The sequence below is a fragment of the Hippocampus bargibanti genome, linkage group LG06 (assembly GCF_051943395.1).
Source record: "Hippocampus bargibanti isolate YZ-2025 linkage group LG06, ASM5194339v1, whole genome shotgun sequence".
Taxonomy (NCBI): Eukaryota; Metazoa; Chordata; class Actinopteri; order Syngnathiformes; family Syngnathidae; genus Hippocampus; species Hippocampus bargibanti.
This window is the reverse complement of record NC_142739.1, coordinates 10326204-10342515: the sequence shown is the minus strand read 5'-3', so window position 1 is coordinate 10342515 and position 16312 is coordinate 10326204. Positions and strand designations below refer to the sequence as shown.

Genomic DNA, 16312 nt, shown 5'->3' with positions numbered 1-16312 from the left:
AGTGGATGCAAAACGCTCTAGAAATAAACTTGATTTGAAAACTTTCATCAACATATTAAGCGACGGGACTCTCATCCGCTCTTTATATACACACACACAAATACAGACAACAAATTGGCGGACACACAGGCGATTCAGCGAGTTATTTTCCGACAAAATCTTTCATTCTGCCCTATTTTCCTCACAATGGAAGCACTTAATCTTAATCATTTTCACTATCCAACGGAAAACAATAGTGCTACCCCAACTGCAGTCGAATGTGTGAAGTCTTATAGCTGCACACAATAGAAACACGTACGGATTGAAAAAAGAAACATACAAAGACAACAACAAATTTATTAATTTCACGAGTAATTCAAATTTAATGTTGGTATCTCAGAGACAACGTTGTATGCAATATTAATTACATTTTTTAAACTTCTATATTATAACTACGTCAACAATACTATAAATGCGTATATAGAGTTAGATTTAAAGATTTATAATGTTCTATGAAGCACTTCAATTCACAGAATAAATTCCATTCCAACACTATGCAAACAACAACAAATAGACCTGGACAAAAGCATGTGCTACCATACAATAATTGTATTGTAAACATCAGTGACGTGCAGTCAGTGGAGGCAGGTGAGGCAGTGCCTCACCTGTCATCATGGAAAGCTGTCATGGAAATATCAAATGAAAAAATAAATTAAACAGTTAGATGAATTTAGTGATTTGTACTTTAAAGTTCTTGTCCATTTAACTTCACCGTTTTAGGATTTTTTTCAAAATCTCTGAATTTTCACATTTACCGTTCAAATACTAAGTAGAGACGAGTGGTGACGTCATCGATGACGTCAGTGCCTCACCAGCCATGAACCTCACCGCACGTCACTGGTAAACATCATGTGCTACCATTCAAGGAACGTATCAGAAATGTGGCCTATACAAAAAATGTTATTATATGACAGGAAACTGAGGTTAGTTTGCATGACAGAATGGAGCCTCTGGGTTTTAAACTTTGTAGGTGTGAGTTTGCACGTCTGCTCGTTCTACATTAAAAAAAAGCTCTTCTGACATTGTGGAAATGTGATTGGTTGCTTTTTGACCGATGATTGACTGGTAACCTGTCCAGAGTGTAGCCTGACCTTACCAAAAGTCATCTTGGTTAGGCTCCAGCTCACTCATGACCCAAATGAGAACAATCAAATAAGCAGATAGACATGAAATAATGGCAAATGAGCAGATAGAAATATTTGCTAATTCAGGACCATATCCATCCAGCCATACCTTTATTTTTTGTACTTCACATAGGCGCCAACCAGCCATTATATTTAGAGTTATTCCAAATTTCTTGATCCATTATAGCGGTCTAGTTGGCTATGTATTAGGCTGGCTATCTATTACCTATTTATTGGAAACACCAAAACAACATAATGTAAACAGTTATCTTTGCAGATTGACAATACTATGCTTTCTATTCTATTAAAATCCGGGTTACGGCATCTAAAAAAGTTCCAGTCAGTGCCATCAAAGAATGAAGGCATTTTAAATGTCAGCATTGATTACGTTTAGGTGCAGTACTGTACATGCAGAATCTCTGAGACAAAAAAAAAAAAAACTGTATAACTATTGTCATCAAACCAGTTAAATCTACAAGACATTTCTAGCTTCAGAAGTACATTTTAAAGGGTTGACCCATGCGTCTTCGGGAACAATACAGGTGTCATTTGGTGGATGTTGTGACAGAGATATTCCGACATGCTGACGAGCATTGTTTAGACCGTGAGCCGAGATGTTCCCCAAGCGTGGGTCTGAGTCAATCTCATATCGATAGTGATATCCCTCCATCACATCATGACATGCATCTCTCATTTCAATGATCCACCTCTTCATGCCTCCGCGATTTAGGTAGAGTACGAAGAGGAAGACCATGCCCACAAAGCCCAGCACGAGCCCAAGGAAGACATATGACGTCTGCAGGCTAAGTTCACTCATCTCTGTTTGGGTGGGAATGATGCATCCGATGGCCCTTAGCCCAAGTCCTCTGAGTTGGCTGTTGCTCAACCCTTTTGGTGATATGCACCTGACCGAATCTACATCTATTTGAGCCCGCGAATCATTCAACCAAGCCACAAAATTCTGGATCTCACAGGAGCAGGAGTAGGGATTTTTACCCAAAAAGATCCGAATGCTTCTGAGCCTGTCCAGCTCTTTGAGATCATCAGTCCCGAATGTCCTGAAGGCATTGTGTGACAAGTCAAGCAGCTCCAAGTTATTCAAGCCAGAGAAGGTCCCACTGTAGACTGCCACCAGAGAGTTGTTGCGAAGAAAGAGCTGCTGTAGACTGAGCAGGTCAGAGAATATCCCCGGGGGAAGCAGAGCAAGGTGATTCCCGGAAAGGTCAAGACGGAGGAGACCCCGGAGGCCCCCCCAGCGTAGAGCCATGGTGAGGTCTGTCAGTGCGGTGAAGTTATAGAGCGAGCGGCTCAAGTTGAGCTCTTGCAGAGGACTCCCGGCGATGCTCAGAGCTTCCGGATGGATAGCTGACAGCTGGTTGCTGCTGAGGTCCAGGAAGCGCAGGTTGATGAGAGCAGAGAAGCTGTGTGATGCCATTTGTGTCATCCTGAAAGCACAACTTGCATTGGTTAACCATTTGCAAAATGACAGATTGACACACAAAATGTTGGTAGATTTACACAGCTTGAAAACATGAATGTCTCAACACGAACAAATATGGTGCATTCTCACCTATTGTTGCTTAAAATGACGTTGGAAACATTCTCCAACTCTTGAAAGGAATCGGGCCCAATTCTGTCAATAGTATTCCCTGTGATGATGACATTCTTTGCATGTCCTGGAATATTGTGTGGCACCACCAGAAGATCCGTAGAGACACATTTTACTGTGTGTGTGACAGCAAAACACTCACAACCACCGGGACACTCCGAGGACCGGTACTGGGGACAAAATAATAATCCCAAAAGCGTCCAAACTGCTGAAATATGCATTGCTAAACACTCTCCAGTGTATAACTACAAAAAATATAGATATAAAGAGAAATAGAAAAAAGGAGAGTCTACACACTATTTTAATGCAGAGGATCTCACAAAGAAATGCCAACATGAATAAAAAGCATCCGAGCGATAGTCCCTTCCTCATCTGCTGCACTCTGGGAATAAAGGGTGTTGTAAATTGATGGCACATCTTGTATTGCAGAATCCGCTGGATGAAAAAAAAAGTGTGTAGTTCCCTTAAAGCTACAGCGGACAATCAGAGGAGCAATTTCTTCTAACCTCCACAGTACAATGAAACAGGAGAGCAGTTATAACATTGCTAAATATTTATCCATAACAGAAATACACTATAATAATCAACATCACTATAATGTGCTTTTAGACATGCCCTTTTCAGCCACGAAAAAAAAAGATTTTTGCACTGTTTGCTCGTATTTCTATTAGAAATTCAGGCTCTCTCTCCCTCATCTTCTTAGGTCTCTGTCTCTCTTAACTTGCTCTCTCTCAATGATTGTTTGTCTGAAAATGAGTTTATCAATTTGAAAATGAAATATCTTGTCTTTGTAGTGCATTCAACTAAATAAAGGTTGAACATGATTTTCATATCACTGTACATGTATTCAGTTTTTATTTATGTTTAACACAACGTGCCAATTACAAGTAGAAAATGTGTATGCAGGGTGGACACGTTTAGCTAATGATATCACTTAACTCATTCACTGCTATTCCCGAATTTATTCGGGAATTGAAAATATGACATAGAGCGCCTGTCATGATCTGGTTGACGACCAACGGGGGGCGCTGTCGCCCCCGCCTACACCTCACAGGTGCTGGTCGTCCCGATCAGATTGGCGACCAGCGGGTAGCGACGTCAGCCCTGCCTGCAGCCTCGCAGGTGTTGGTCGTTTAATCATTGACATTTAAAAGAACACCCGGCACGACCATCCGGTGCCGATTCATTGTTTGTTTGCTGCTTGGTTGCAGCATGCATCGTGTACGTGTTTGTTTAACCTTGGCGGGCTTTTACTTTTGGTCTTCTTTTGCTACTTTGTATTTTTTCCATTCACATCATTTTGATGTTTTACATTTTGTTCCTGCTGACTTTTATTTTAATACAATTTGTCAAACAACCTCCTGCTCCCTCCTGCCTGCTTTTTGGGATCCGAACCCGCCATCACCACCTCGCAAAACTTGACAGAATGGACCGGCCAACTATCGGATCCCGCAGGTACATCGGACCCGTCTCATTTCTACCCTGTGCCTGGCAATGCTACGTCCACGTTAGCGCAAGCCTCGTCGCGTTTGAATCGCGTCACTCGACGAGCCGCAACGTCCACGTAAACGTCCGGCCGAGACCTCCTTCCAGGTGGCCGTCCAGGGTGACACTAGGTGACTGGCATTGCATGCCCACGTCCAGCCACGCTGTCGTCGTGCATGACGAATTGAGTCTCATCCACGACGAGCCGTGCAACGTCCGCGTCAATGTCAGTCCGAGATTCCACTCACCGCTGGATCCCGGAGCGGTTCTAGACTGGTCTCGTTCCCCCGGAGCCGGGCAGTTCACGCCCACGTCGGCGTCCGGCCGAGACCTGGTCCCATACGGCCGTACGGGGTGCCATTCTGCGCCTGGCAGTTCGACGTCCACGCAGAGCCATGCGCCGTCGCGTGAACGTGCGAGAGGGATCGCACTCACGCCCACGACGATCCGTGCCGCGTCTTCGTCCACCCCAGGCCGAGTCCCGTTCCCATCAGGCCGCCGCCCGTCGTGTGCTGGAGAGGCAGCGGTTGCCCTCTCCACCGACCGTTCCCTGGCGAGTGGACCTTTTTGGGAGACTGTTGGGACTTCTGGAAGCAGCCCCTTGAAGGGGGGGGGGTACTGTCTTGATCTGGTTGACGACCAACGGGGGGCGTTGTCGCCCCCGCCTACACCTCACAGGTGCTGGTCGTCCCGATCAGATTGGCGACCAGCGGGTAGCGACGTCAGCCCTGCCTGCAGCCTCGCAGGTGTTGGTCGTTTAATCATTGACATTTAAAAGAACACCCGGCACGACCATCCGGTGCCGATTCATTGTTTGTTTGCTGCTTGGTTGCAGCATGCATCGTGTACGTGTTTGTTTAACCTTGGCGGGCTTTTACTTTTGGTCTTCTTTTGCTACTTTGTATTTTCCATTCAGATGATTTTGATGTTTTACATTTTGTTCCTGCTGACTTTTATCTTAATACAATTTGTCAAACAACCTCCTGCTCCCTCCTGCCTGCTTTTTGGGATCCGAACCCGCCATCACCACCTCGCAAACCGTGACAGCGCCTTTGCCGAATTTGTTCGGATTTTGTTTTTTCTTGCATGGGAGTGCTGATAAAGCGCTCATCAGACTTCTGGCAATGTTTTTTCCCTTCCACGAGCATGTGCCTTTTGTACAGCTGCCCCCACTTGCACCTCATATTACTCCAGACCGTTATAACTTGGGAATTCACTCTTTTTTTCTGATTAAAGAAGCGAGTCTAAGGTTTCTTGCGCTACATCGAATGTTTATGTAGTCCTAAAATGCAATATTCTGTGGAATTTGAGTGAATATGACAACAACCGTGGCACTGGAGTGGACACATTTTTGCACGTCTGGCAGTGAATGAGTTAATGAGCACACAGTGGACTTGCACTTGGCATTATGATTTGGTTAGAAAGCTGCCTGTACTGTTTAACAAAAATCTCAGATTTCTGAACATTTTTTGTATCAATTGATCTTTCATAATGCACATATGACAATTGCAAAAACTTGCGCAATTGAGACGCATTTTTGAAAACACACCCAAGATGTTTTATTTTATTTAATAATTTGTTGTGGACAATATTATTCATGTCATTTATGCAATGCAATGTATTGGGATGTGTCCAAATGCTTGACGACTTCTAATAAGATCTCATACTTTTAATATTCTGATGCAAATTTATGAGGACAGAAAAGGCACTGTATAGTAATATTGACGTAATATGTCATTTTGGTTGCTTGATGCTGAAATTACATTCCCGAATGGAGGTGTACAGTCTCTAAGCATGAGACATAACTTAAAAAATAAAAAAATAAATTAATACAATAAACACATTTTCGAATCAAACCTCTGAAGATGGAGGACACCGATTCGCTGTGGAAACCCCTTGAAGGGAAAAGCTGAAAGTAAAAAACATTTTCCCTCCAATGGGTCACCCATCCTGTCTTTATAGTGCGTTGTATTACCTAGTCTCTTGAATAACATTGTCATTTCCTCTATTCACCACTGGAATGCACATTAGTCGGTCTGGAAACACATTCATCATGAAAAATATATATTAAACTCAGCAGAACATCACAGAGCCCGAATGGAAAAGAATACTGTCTAACATTTGACTCGTGTATCTGCAATTGTTTACAGAATACAAATTACCACCGCCAAAATATTGATCAAATATAAGATGTGACAAACGAATTGTAATAAATGTGTATCCAGGTGTCGTGTATTACTGAAGGTTCAATGTTAGGACAACCATGCCGATTACAACCGAGAGAATGACGAAGGGCAGCCAGGTCTTCAGGAACGCGGACCAACTAAAGGATACAAAGAGGGTAAAGAACATGAGAGGACTTGTCAACTACAACTTGTATATTGCTCAAAGCCCCAACCCCTCCCAAACACACCCCTTGAAACATGGAGAGACAAGGACATGGCCCAGTGTCTTTTCACCCATGCTTGATGTCTGACTTTCCTTCATCCCACCTCACCCTCACCACCGAGTGCAGTGAGCCCCAGCGGAGAAGTAACCTCCAGTGGTGGCACGTGTGTGAGTGCTTCTGTCAGTGATGAATTGCATGACCCCTTCTATGTTACACAGACTGTTGTGGAGTCGGAGTGGACGTGCGTAGGCAGCACAAACTGTGACGCCAGCATTCTCGATCGGGGTCAAGGGAGAATAATGAGAGGGTGACTCTCAGCCATATGGGGCAGGAAAATGGGCTGAATAAACATGCGCACGTTTGTGGTCAAGATGCTTTGACCACTACTGCCTGAGCACCAAACTACACATGGCAAAATGTTATTTACACCAATGTGTAAAATTTATATTGTGCTCTGTAGGAATAGAAGTAAAGAGAAAATTAAATTAAAATGTTAATTTTTTTAAGTCCCGTGTGTGTTACCTGAAAAATAAATCTGACTGCAATATGGTTGGATGGATGGATGGATGGATGGATGGATGGATGGGTGGATGGATGGATGGATGGATGGATGGGGTAGATGCATGAGTGTAAAGAGTTTGATGTTTCTCTTTATTTGTAAGTAGGTTCGATGTCAGATCTTCCAGGCAGATGATGCGCAGAGCTTGATCGTGGCGTAGAGTCGAGCAAGTCGTGCTGTGAAACTCCGTGCGATGCTGAGCAGGTCTCTGCGAGCGGTGCGTCTGACTGGGTCTGAGTCCGAGATGAGTCTGAATCTCCCTGTCCCACGACAGCTGCTTTTATACCATTGTCAAGCCTGTGATATGCGTCAGGGTGAGACGCACATCAAGGAGATCAAGGAATTGAAAGACATTAAAGCTTAAAGCTGCGGTGCGCACCGGTGACGCCACAGGGCTCCCCTCCTGGATCCGAAGTCGGGGAAATCGACGCAGGAAAAAACGAGCTGGACGCACTCAGAAGAGCCGGTAGGGGGCGAGACGTTCTGGGAAATGCACACGTCTGCCGCTCCGGGTCATTCGGCCACACGGAGAGGCCAGGCACGAAGAAGGTCGATCACCGGACACGGGGGACGTCGTTGGTGGGGTGTCCGACGTCGATGTTCGGGAGCACGGCAACGTGTGCTCTACGACTGCCGGTTTGAGTCGGTCGATGGAGACTGTATCCTCGCGGCCGTTGATTTGAATCCGGAACGTCTTCTCACCGCGGGAGAGGACGGGATACGGGCCATCATAAGGGGGCTGGAGGGGCTTACGCACCCGATCACACCGCAGGAAGGCATGCGTACATGTTAGGAGTGCGGGATCAACGTGCGTCGGCTGGTACGATGTTCGCGGTGACTGGGGCCGCAGAGCCAGCGCAAACTGCCGGAGGCGGGTGAGCAGATCATTGACGTCAGCAGTCGTAGGGTCGGTCGGGTTGAGCAGCTCACCAGGCAGGCGTAAACTGGTGCCATATACCAGCTCCGCTGGAGTCGAGTTGATGTCGGGCTTTAGCGTGGAGCGGATGCCCAACAACACCAGAGGCAGGTTATCCACCCAGTGTTCGGCATTGTCGGCAGACATCAGGGAGGCCTTCAGTTGACGATGGAGGCGTTCCACCATGCCGTTCGCAGCTGGGTGATAGGCAGTCGTCCGGTTCCGTTGACATCCCAGAAAATTGCACAGCTTGCCAAATAGAGCAGACTCGAACTGGGCTCCACGATCGGTGGTGATGGTCTTCGGTGACCCAAAGCGGGCGACCCAATGTTGGAGGAAAGCACCGACAACAGCTTCGGACCCGCAGTCGGACAAGGGAAGGGCTTCGCACCATCGGGTGAAGCGGTCAACGCAAGTCAACAAGTACCGAAAGCCACGGGAGGGGGAAAGGGGTCCGACAAGATCTATATGGACGTGACTGAACCGGGAATCCGGCGTGTCAAAAATTCCAATGGGTGACTTCGTGTGACGCTGGACCTTTGAGCGTTGACACCGTAGACAGCCGCGCACCCAGTCTCGCACGTCTCTTTGCAGTCCCTTCCAGGAAAACCTTTTCGCCAGCATCTTGGTCGTGCCACGAATTCCAGGATGAGAAAGACTGTGCAGAGAGTCGAACACCTTTCGCCGGAAAGAGTCGGGAACCAGTGGTTGAGGGACGCCGTCGGACTGGACACACAGGATTGTGCAGCCAGAGTTATGTAGAGGGACAGCGATGATGTTGGAATCGGTGGCATGATCGGCCAGACCTTCTCGTACCTGAGCTGCTGCCATCTCATCGTAGTCAAGACCGTCGGGAAACTGGATCGCGTTGATCTCAACTCGAGAAAGGGCATCTGCGACCTCGTTCTGAGCCCCCTGGACGTGGCGAAACTCAAGGTCAAATTGCGAGAGGTAGTCCAAGTGCCTAACTTCTCGCTCCAGGTACTTTGTCGACGGCGAGGGGATGGCGGAGAGGAGTGGCTTGTGGTCGGTATAGATGATGACGCGTCCACCCTCGATGAAGTGCTTCACGCTGAGATAGACACCAAGAAGTTCCCGGCCAAAGGTGGAGTATCGGCGTTCGGCCGGCTGGAGGGCCTTGGAGAAAAAAGCAATGGGTCGACAGTCACCATTGAGGCCGTCGTGGAGAACCGCACCGATTGCAACCGTGGAGGCGTCAACCATGAGAGACAACTGACCATCGGGGCTTGGGTGGGCTAGGAGTGTTGCATCAGCCACGAGATCCTTCAGCCGTTGAAAAGCCTTCAATTGCTCGGAGGAGAGGTCGACGGAAACGTGCTTCTTCCCGTTGCCAGTCAGCGAGTTTAGTGGCATGGCAACCTCAGCACAGTTCGGGATGAAGCGTCGGTAGAAGTTTACCATCCCGAGGAATCGTTGTAATTGGGTTACCGTCCTGGGCGTGGGAAAATCATGGATGGCCTGCACCTTGCCGGGTAGAGGGCGTACTCCTTTGCCATCGACTAGGTGACCAAGGAACTTGACCATGGACTGGCCAAAAACGCACTTGTCGGAGTTGACGACCAGACCGTGCTCGTCCAGACGCTTGAAAACCGTTTCCAGGTGCTGCAGGTGCTCGTCTTGGGAGTTGCTGGCGATGAGGATGTCATCAATGTAGGCACAACAGAAGTCAAGACCGCGCAGGACCGAGTCGATGAAGCGTTGAAAAGTCTGCGCGGCGTTGCGGAGGCCAAATGGCATGCGGAGGAACTCAAACGAGCCAAATGGGGTGGTGACGGCCGTCTTCGAAACATCCTCTTTCGCGACAGGGATCTGGTGGTAGGCTCTCACCAGATCGATGGTGGAGAACACCGTTTGTCCGTGGAGGAATGACACACAGTCGTGGATGTGAGGAAGAGGATAGCGGTCAGGAACTGTGACGAAATTCAGTGCTCGGAAGTCACCGCAGGGACGCCAGTCACCTGCCTTCGCCTTGGGGACCATGTGCAGCGGGGAGGCCCATTTGCTGTCCGATGGACGGATAATACCAAGCTGAAGCATGTGGTTGAATTCGGCTTCAGCAATCCGTTGCTTTGCCGGGGCAAGGCGGCGAAAACGTTGAAACTTCGCGGGACCAGTGGTCACAATGTGGTGAACAACGTCGGGAGCAGGTAGAGTCGTCCGACTGGGGTTGGTCAGGTCGGGGAATCGTCGAAGGAGCGTGAGAAATGGAGAAGATGAAGGAGATGGTAAATGCGAGAGATGAAGAAGCGCAGGGTTGCCCGTCCTACCATGCACGGACAGGCCGGTCGTCTCATCAGTCAACCTCTTCCTGCGGATGTTGACGGACAGATCAAACCTGTGCAGGAAGTTCGCGCCAAGGATGGGGTGAGGAACATCGGCAATGGTGAAGATAAAAGGGAAAGAGCGACGTAGGCCCAAGTCGAGGTTGAGAAACCGTTGGCCATACGTCTTAATGGTGGTGCGGTTGGCAGCTTGCAGGGACACTCCAGCGTCAGGGTACCAGCGCTCCGCAGGGGAAGGTGGCAGAACGCTGATGTCAGCAGCCGAGTCCACCATGAATCGTCTTCCCGATGTGCGGTCGCGGACATAAATGATGTGGCTGGTTGTGGAGGCGCCAGGCAAGTGGGAAGCCGTGTTCACTCCCTGGCTGGGCCGTTTCCCGACCTCTTGCACGGCTCACTGCATCGTTTGGCCCGGTCACCCCAATATTGGTGGTACCAGCACAGGTCGGGGTCCGCGCTGGATGGATTCCGGTCGCGGCTTGGGCTGCGCTCTTGAATGGAGCGGCGTCCGCGACTACGGCGGCGCTCTCGACTGTGGCTGCGTTCCCGGATTTCCGTTCGCAGGGCACGCATCTCGTCAACGAGCAGTTGCAGAGCATCAGTCGAGGGCCCTGGCGTCGGAGGACGCTGCATGGCAGAAACGGTAGGCTGCCCCGCGTACGCCTCCGCAACTTTGTCGGCGAGGGCGGCCAACTCCTGCAAGGTAGAGTCGGGTGGTGTGGTCGCCAGGGCTGCTTTGATCCTCGGGGGCAGCTTCTCTATGAAGACATGCCGCAGGAAAGTCTGGTCCTTGAGGCTGTTGCCCGCCACCGTCTCGAGGCGTTGCAGGAGCTGGGAGGGCCGGCTGTCCCCCAGCTCAACGTCATGCCTCAAGGCTACATACCTCTGGTGTTCCGTGAGGGTGGTCTGCCTCAGGATTTCCTGTTTCAGGGCAGAGTAAGGATTTTCAGCCGGAGGATCGAAGATGACTCGCCGCACACGGCCAGCCAACTCCCGAGTGAGGGCAGCGATCGCATAGTGGAATTTGATGATCTCCTGGGTGATGCCCCGGTTGACGAATTGGGAGTCCACCACTTGGAACCAGAGGTCCATGTCATTGTGCCAGGGGGGGGGAAGTTTGAGGGAGACGGCGGAAATCTGGTCTCTTTCCATTCGGAGAGTTGATTGGGCTGAGGAGGAGGGAAAAAAATGCTCCTGGCTGGCTCGCCAATAAAGAGTTTGATGTTTCTCTTTATTTGTAAGTAGGTTCGATGTCAGATCTTCCAGGCAGATGATGCGCAGAGCTTGATCGTGGCGTAGAGTCGAGCAAGTCGTGCTGTGAAACTCCGTGCGATGCTGAGCAGGTCTCTGCGAGCGGTGCGTCTGACTGGGTCTGAGTCCGAGATGAGTCTGAATCTCCCTGTCCCACGACAGCTGCTTTTATACCATTGTCAAGCCTGTGATATGCGTCAGGGTGAGACGCACATCAAGGAGATCAAGGAATTGAAAGACATTAAAGCTTAAAGCTGCGGTGCACACCGGTGACGCCACAAGTGGACAGATTTTGATGGTGTGCTCCAATAGCTCAAACAACCAATTGAGAGCCTTTGTCGAGGTGGCTCTCAGTCCCATTTGCAGATGAACTCTGCAGTTTAATTATTGTTGGTGAAAAGTGAATGTGTTTTCACTACTTACCTCACATATTTGCCATGAATGAGGGACCCAAAGCACAAGCTGATCATGTTCCAAGAGGTATTGTCATAGCGCATTAAATTGAGGGCCAAGGCGACGTGGGAATGGCAGTTATCAAAACACAGGTTGTGCTTTAAAAAAACAAACGTAGTTATCAAAATTATCATTCTACTTCAGAATTTATGATTATGCCCAGGTTGTTATTTATCACCTGTCTGCCTTTGTATTCCTCAGATGCATCATGTACTGCTTTGTCCCAAGTCGCAGCACCATTGCCACGCACTTTGTTCACATCAAGCTTCCAGTACCTAAGTATGTAAAGATTTCATTTATTCTTGGTCATTCTTATTATCATTGGCGTCATCATTTTTAAATTAATAACTCACTTTGTTGGTCTCCCGAAACCCATATTGTCCTCCTGGAAATTTGAAAGATTCAGTATATATTTAAAATAAATGACTAATAACAGTTTAAACAACTCTAAACGTTATTTACAATCAACCCAACACACGCCTCATGGGGTCGATCGATAGACAACAATACCAACCGAGACAAAGTAAGATCCTGCAAAATCTCTGATGATTCCGGAAGAGGTGCAGATCCCCATATGGCCGATGAAAGGCAGCACCCACCTGCAGAATGAAAACAGACGTAATTTCTTACAAACACTGACTGAAAACACGATGCATGTTCAATTCTCAGAGTTCAATTCTCAGAGCAGTTAAACAGTTAGGGACAGTGAGATGCAAAGATACTTTATGCCCGTTGGTGAATGAAAAAATACATCAGACGTGGCCAAATTGTAAACGCTGCTAACTAGCAATAGGTCGAGCGTTAGCTTCTTACGATAAAATAGGAATGGGAGTCCAGACGATGGAATAGGGGTAGCGGCTGTTCTTTTTGTCGGTTTTTAACACATCTCCGTGATAGTTCTTCATTATGACGACGTTATGCGCTTCCGCCATCACCGATAGACCGCTGACGGGTGAACGATGACGGTGATTTACAGCAGGAAACTAGGCAGTGCGTAATCCCCTCATTGTTGACTGATCTGCAGTACTTGAACGCAGCATCGCTCTATTCAGTGGTTCAAGAAATGAATGGATGGCCGTCAAGATTCATTGCCATTCAAACAATGACATGTATTGTTTTACTACTTGTACATAAATTTCTCAACAAAGCCACCTTTCATGGCCTCAACACAATAAGAAGCACTGAGTACATTTTATTCCAATATTGGTTCAATGAAATTGCATTTGTGTATTCTTGAGTCTATAGTACTATCCACCTTTCATGACCTTAACATAAGAAGCACCGACCTCAATGTACAATGTATTCTAATATTGGTTAAGGTAACGTGTACAATACGAAGACATTTCTGTCTAGAGTTAAAGGACAACCGGCGTCTCCGGACAAGTTGTGTCCATAATTTGTAAAATGGCTTCAAATGACTTCTACTGAGCGTATTTTACAAAGATACCACCGCATATAGCCATATTTTACGTTTCAAGACTCGCGCTGAATATTCAGGAAGTCTTGTTTTTGAGTTGGTGACGAGTCCGTACGTGACGTCACTAAAGGAATGCCCCTGACCGAAAAAAATACATCACGTCAATGTATTTTGCTGTACTTGTTTGGTCCGGGAACCTCGTGTTGCACCCAAAAGCCACCAGAAGAGGGCGTCCGAGCTCCATATAAGGAATTTATCAGCCTGTGGAAACGGAGGTGGCCACAGGAGGTTGCCATTTTGTGCCTCTTCTTCGGTGAGACATTTCCCCTCAATCGATGAGAAGGTTTCTTCAGCCGTCATCTGTACAAATGTGAAGGTTTCGGACGTTTCGCCTCCTATCCAAGAGGCTTCGTCAGCGAGCTGAAGTCTGACTGGTCGTATCGGCCCTATTTATATGTCCCTAATGTCCAGACATGGTGGCGCCGGACACAGCTATGATAGGTCCCTACTCTCAGGTTGGGGGGGCAGAGGACCCCTCCCTGTGGCCCCACTGATTGTTCCTACATTCCTGACTAACGACTGGCCTATTACCCCCACTCCCACCGGTATCACCTCATCAGCATAATGACCCTCATCAGCATTACGAAAGTTGCCTAACCTGTTTTGCCTAAGCAGGCTATTGTATGAACGATCCAAATTGAACCTCACCCCACCAGACCGGTTTAATGAAGGATTTTGTTGTTTTATAAGAATCGCTTCTTTTACCCCCCTTTCAAACCATCTGCGTTCTTTCGCTAAGATTTTAACCTCATTGTCGTCAAATGAGTGGTTGCTAGCTTTTAGGTGCAAATGTACTGCCGATTGAGGTCCACTTATATTATCCCTGCAATGTTGATAAAGTATTTTTTTGAGAATTTGTTGAGTCTCCCCAATGTACTGCTTTTTACAATTTTCATTCTTACAATGTATGGAATAAACTACATTACTTTGTTTTTCATTTGGTAGCCTATCTTTTGGATGCACTAATTTTTGCCTTAACGTGTTTATCGGTTTGAAATAAGTAGGAATTTTATGTTGCCAAAGGACTCTTTGTAATTTTTCAGAAACTCCTGCAATGTACGGTACTGCTACTCCTCTCCTTTTTGTATCTTGAGAATTATTGGTTTCATTCCCTATTCTTTCTTTCTGACATTTGTTGAATGACCACTGAGGGTACCCACAGTTAGTGAGTGCTCTCCTGATATGTTTAGACTCCTTTTCTCTACCTACAGTGCTAGTTGGTATTAGTTTAGCCCTATGCTGGAGGGTTCTGATAACTCCTAGTTTGTGTTGTAAAGGGTGGTTAGAGTCAAAAAGTAGGTATTGGTCAGTGTGCGTAGCCTTCCTAAAGACTTCTGTTTTTAGCGCTCTGTCCTCTTTTATAATTACTTTACAATCCAAGAAGGCTCGTTGGTTCTCTTGAATGTCCTCACGAGTAAATTTAATGTTGAAGTCTAAGCTAGCAACCACTCATTTGACGACAATGAGGTTAAAATCTTAGCGAAAGAACGTAGATGGTTTGAAAGGGGGGTAAAAGAAGCGATTCTTATAAAACAACAAAATCCTTCATTAAACCGGTCTGGTGGGGTGAGGTTCAATTTGGATCGTTCATACAATAGCCTGATTAGGCAAAACAGGTTAGGCAACTTTCGTAATGCTGATGAGGGACGTTATGCTGATGAGGTGATACCGGTGGGAGTGGGGGTAATAGGCCAGTCGTTAGTCAGGAATGTAGGAACAATCAGTGAGGCCACAGGGAGGGGTCCTCTGCCCCCCCAACCTGAGAGTAGGGACCTATCATAGCTGTGTCCAGCGCCACCATGTCTGGACATTAGGGATATATAAATAGGGCCGATACGACCAGTCAGACTTTAGTTCGCTGACGAAGCCTCTTGGATAGGAGGCGAAACGTCCGAAACCTTCACATTTGTACAGATGACGGCTGAAGAAACCTTCTCATCGATGGACCACTCCTGTACGACTGAGAGCTTACACAGACGTATTTACCCTCAATGTTGCCTCATAATGGCACAGAATAAATTTTTTAATCGATTGCAAACATGTATGCTTTCCTCTTCAGAACTATTTGAATCATATTCATAACTGGATGTGTAACAAGAAAGCATATTCTCCGAATCTGAAGCCATTGTTTTGATTCTCCAGCAATGCAAGACGTCTTGGCGTGACGTCACGATCTGGGGGCGGGACTTTCTGAAAATTCGCAGCTCAATTTTTTGCAGATTTTGGACACTAAGTCATTTTTATTGGTGTTTTGCATTTGAATAAAAATATCATACTGCGTGTTTTGGGTATTTTAGATGTTTTTCTGCTGTCAGTTAAGAAACAAAAAAGTGACGTCGGTTGTCCTTTAAGACTGAACATTAGCACAAAAAGGGGGGGATATGACTCTTTATGGTAGCAAAGGGAAACAATGACAATATATTATGCTCAAATTCCAGGGTTATTTACGTGTATTTTTTGCTAACATGTTCACTTGCTGTACGTATTTTAATCGAGACTAAAGCGTGCGAATTTTGAACGTGAACCACTCAAAAAGTCACTGGTGTGTTGGGCTTGAAACTGCCGAGGATTTCAGGAAAGATTAAAAAAAAAACACTCTGAACTGAAACACAGTACAAAGAAATTCATTTGGATTCACTTTGCAGCGGTACGAACCAGATACTTATTTGACCATAAAGCTATTATGAAAATTGTAACCTGATTTGGG

The 16312-nt window shown here is 46.9% G+C and overlaps 2 protein-coding genes across 2 annotated transcripts; both read right to left on the bottom strand.

Annotated features, from left to right (window-relative positions):
- Nucleotides 1-361: 361 nt before the first annotated feature.
- On the bottom strand, nucleotides 362-5653 carry LOC148896443 (trophoblast glycoprotein-like). Its single transcript, XM_088999323.1, has 2 exons — nucleotides 2734-5653; nucleotides 362-2608 (listed from the first exon to the last, which is right to left on the bottom strand). Exons 1-2 carry the CDS (start codon nucleotides 2991-2993, stop codon nucleotides 1636-1638), a joined length of 1233 nt encoding a protein of 410 aa, XP_088855449.1. The 5' UTR covers nucleotides 2994-5653; the 3' UTR covers nucleotides 362-1635.
- A 191-nt stretch (nucleotides 5654-5844) lies between these two features.
- On the bottom strand, nucleotides 5845-13159 carry LOC148896442 (transmembrane protein 222-like). Its single transcript, XM_088999324.1, has 6 exons — nucleotides 12942-13159; nucleotides 12643-12727; nucleotides 12482-12513; nucleotides 12307-12403; nucleotides 12099-12226; nucleotides 5845-6580 (listed from the first exon to the last, which is right to left on the bottom strand). Exons 1-6 carry the CDS (start codon nucleotides 13058-13060, stop codon nucleotides 6493-6495), a joined length of 549 nt encoding a protein of 182 aa, XP_088855450.1. The 5' UTR covers nucleotides 13061-13159; the 3' UTR covers nucleotides 5845-6492.
- Nucleotides 13160-16312: the final 3153 nt, after the last annotated feature.

What these genes read in the sequence shown, in the direction of transcription:
- LOC148896442 (XM_088999324.1), bottom strand. Translation starts at nt 13,060, where the DNA reads ATGGCGGAAGCGCATAACGTCGTCATAATGAAGAACTATCACGGAGAT. An exon ending in ACTCCCATTCCTATTTTATC is followed by an intron (nt 12,728 to 12,941) that starts GTAAGAAGCTAA and finishes TTCATTCTGCAG; the next exon opens with GTGGGTGCTGCCTTTCATCG. An exon ending in ATTCATGGCAAATATGTGAG is followed by an intron (nt 6,581 to 12,098) that starts GTAAGTAGTGAA and finishes TGTATCCTTTAG; the next exon opens with TTGGTCCGCGTTCCTGAAGA.
- LOC148896443 (XM_088999323.1), bottom strand. Translation starts at nt 2,993, where the DNA reads ATGCATATTTCAGCAGTTTGGACGCTTTTGGGATTATTATTTTGTCCC. An exon ending in GTCATTTTAAGCAACAATAG is followed by an intron (nt 2,609 to 2,733) that starts GTGAGAATGCAC and finishes TTGTGCTTTCAG; the next exon opens with GATGACACAAATGGCATCAC.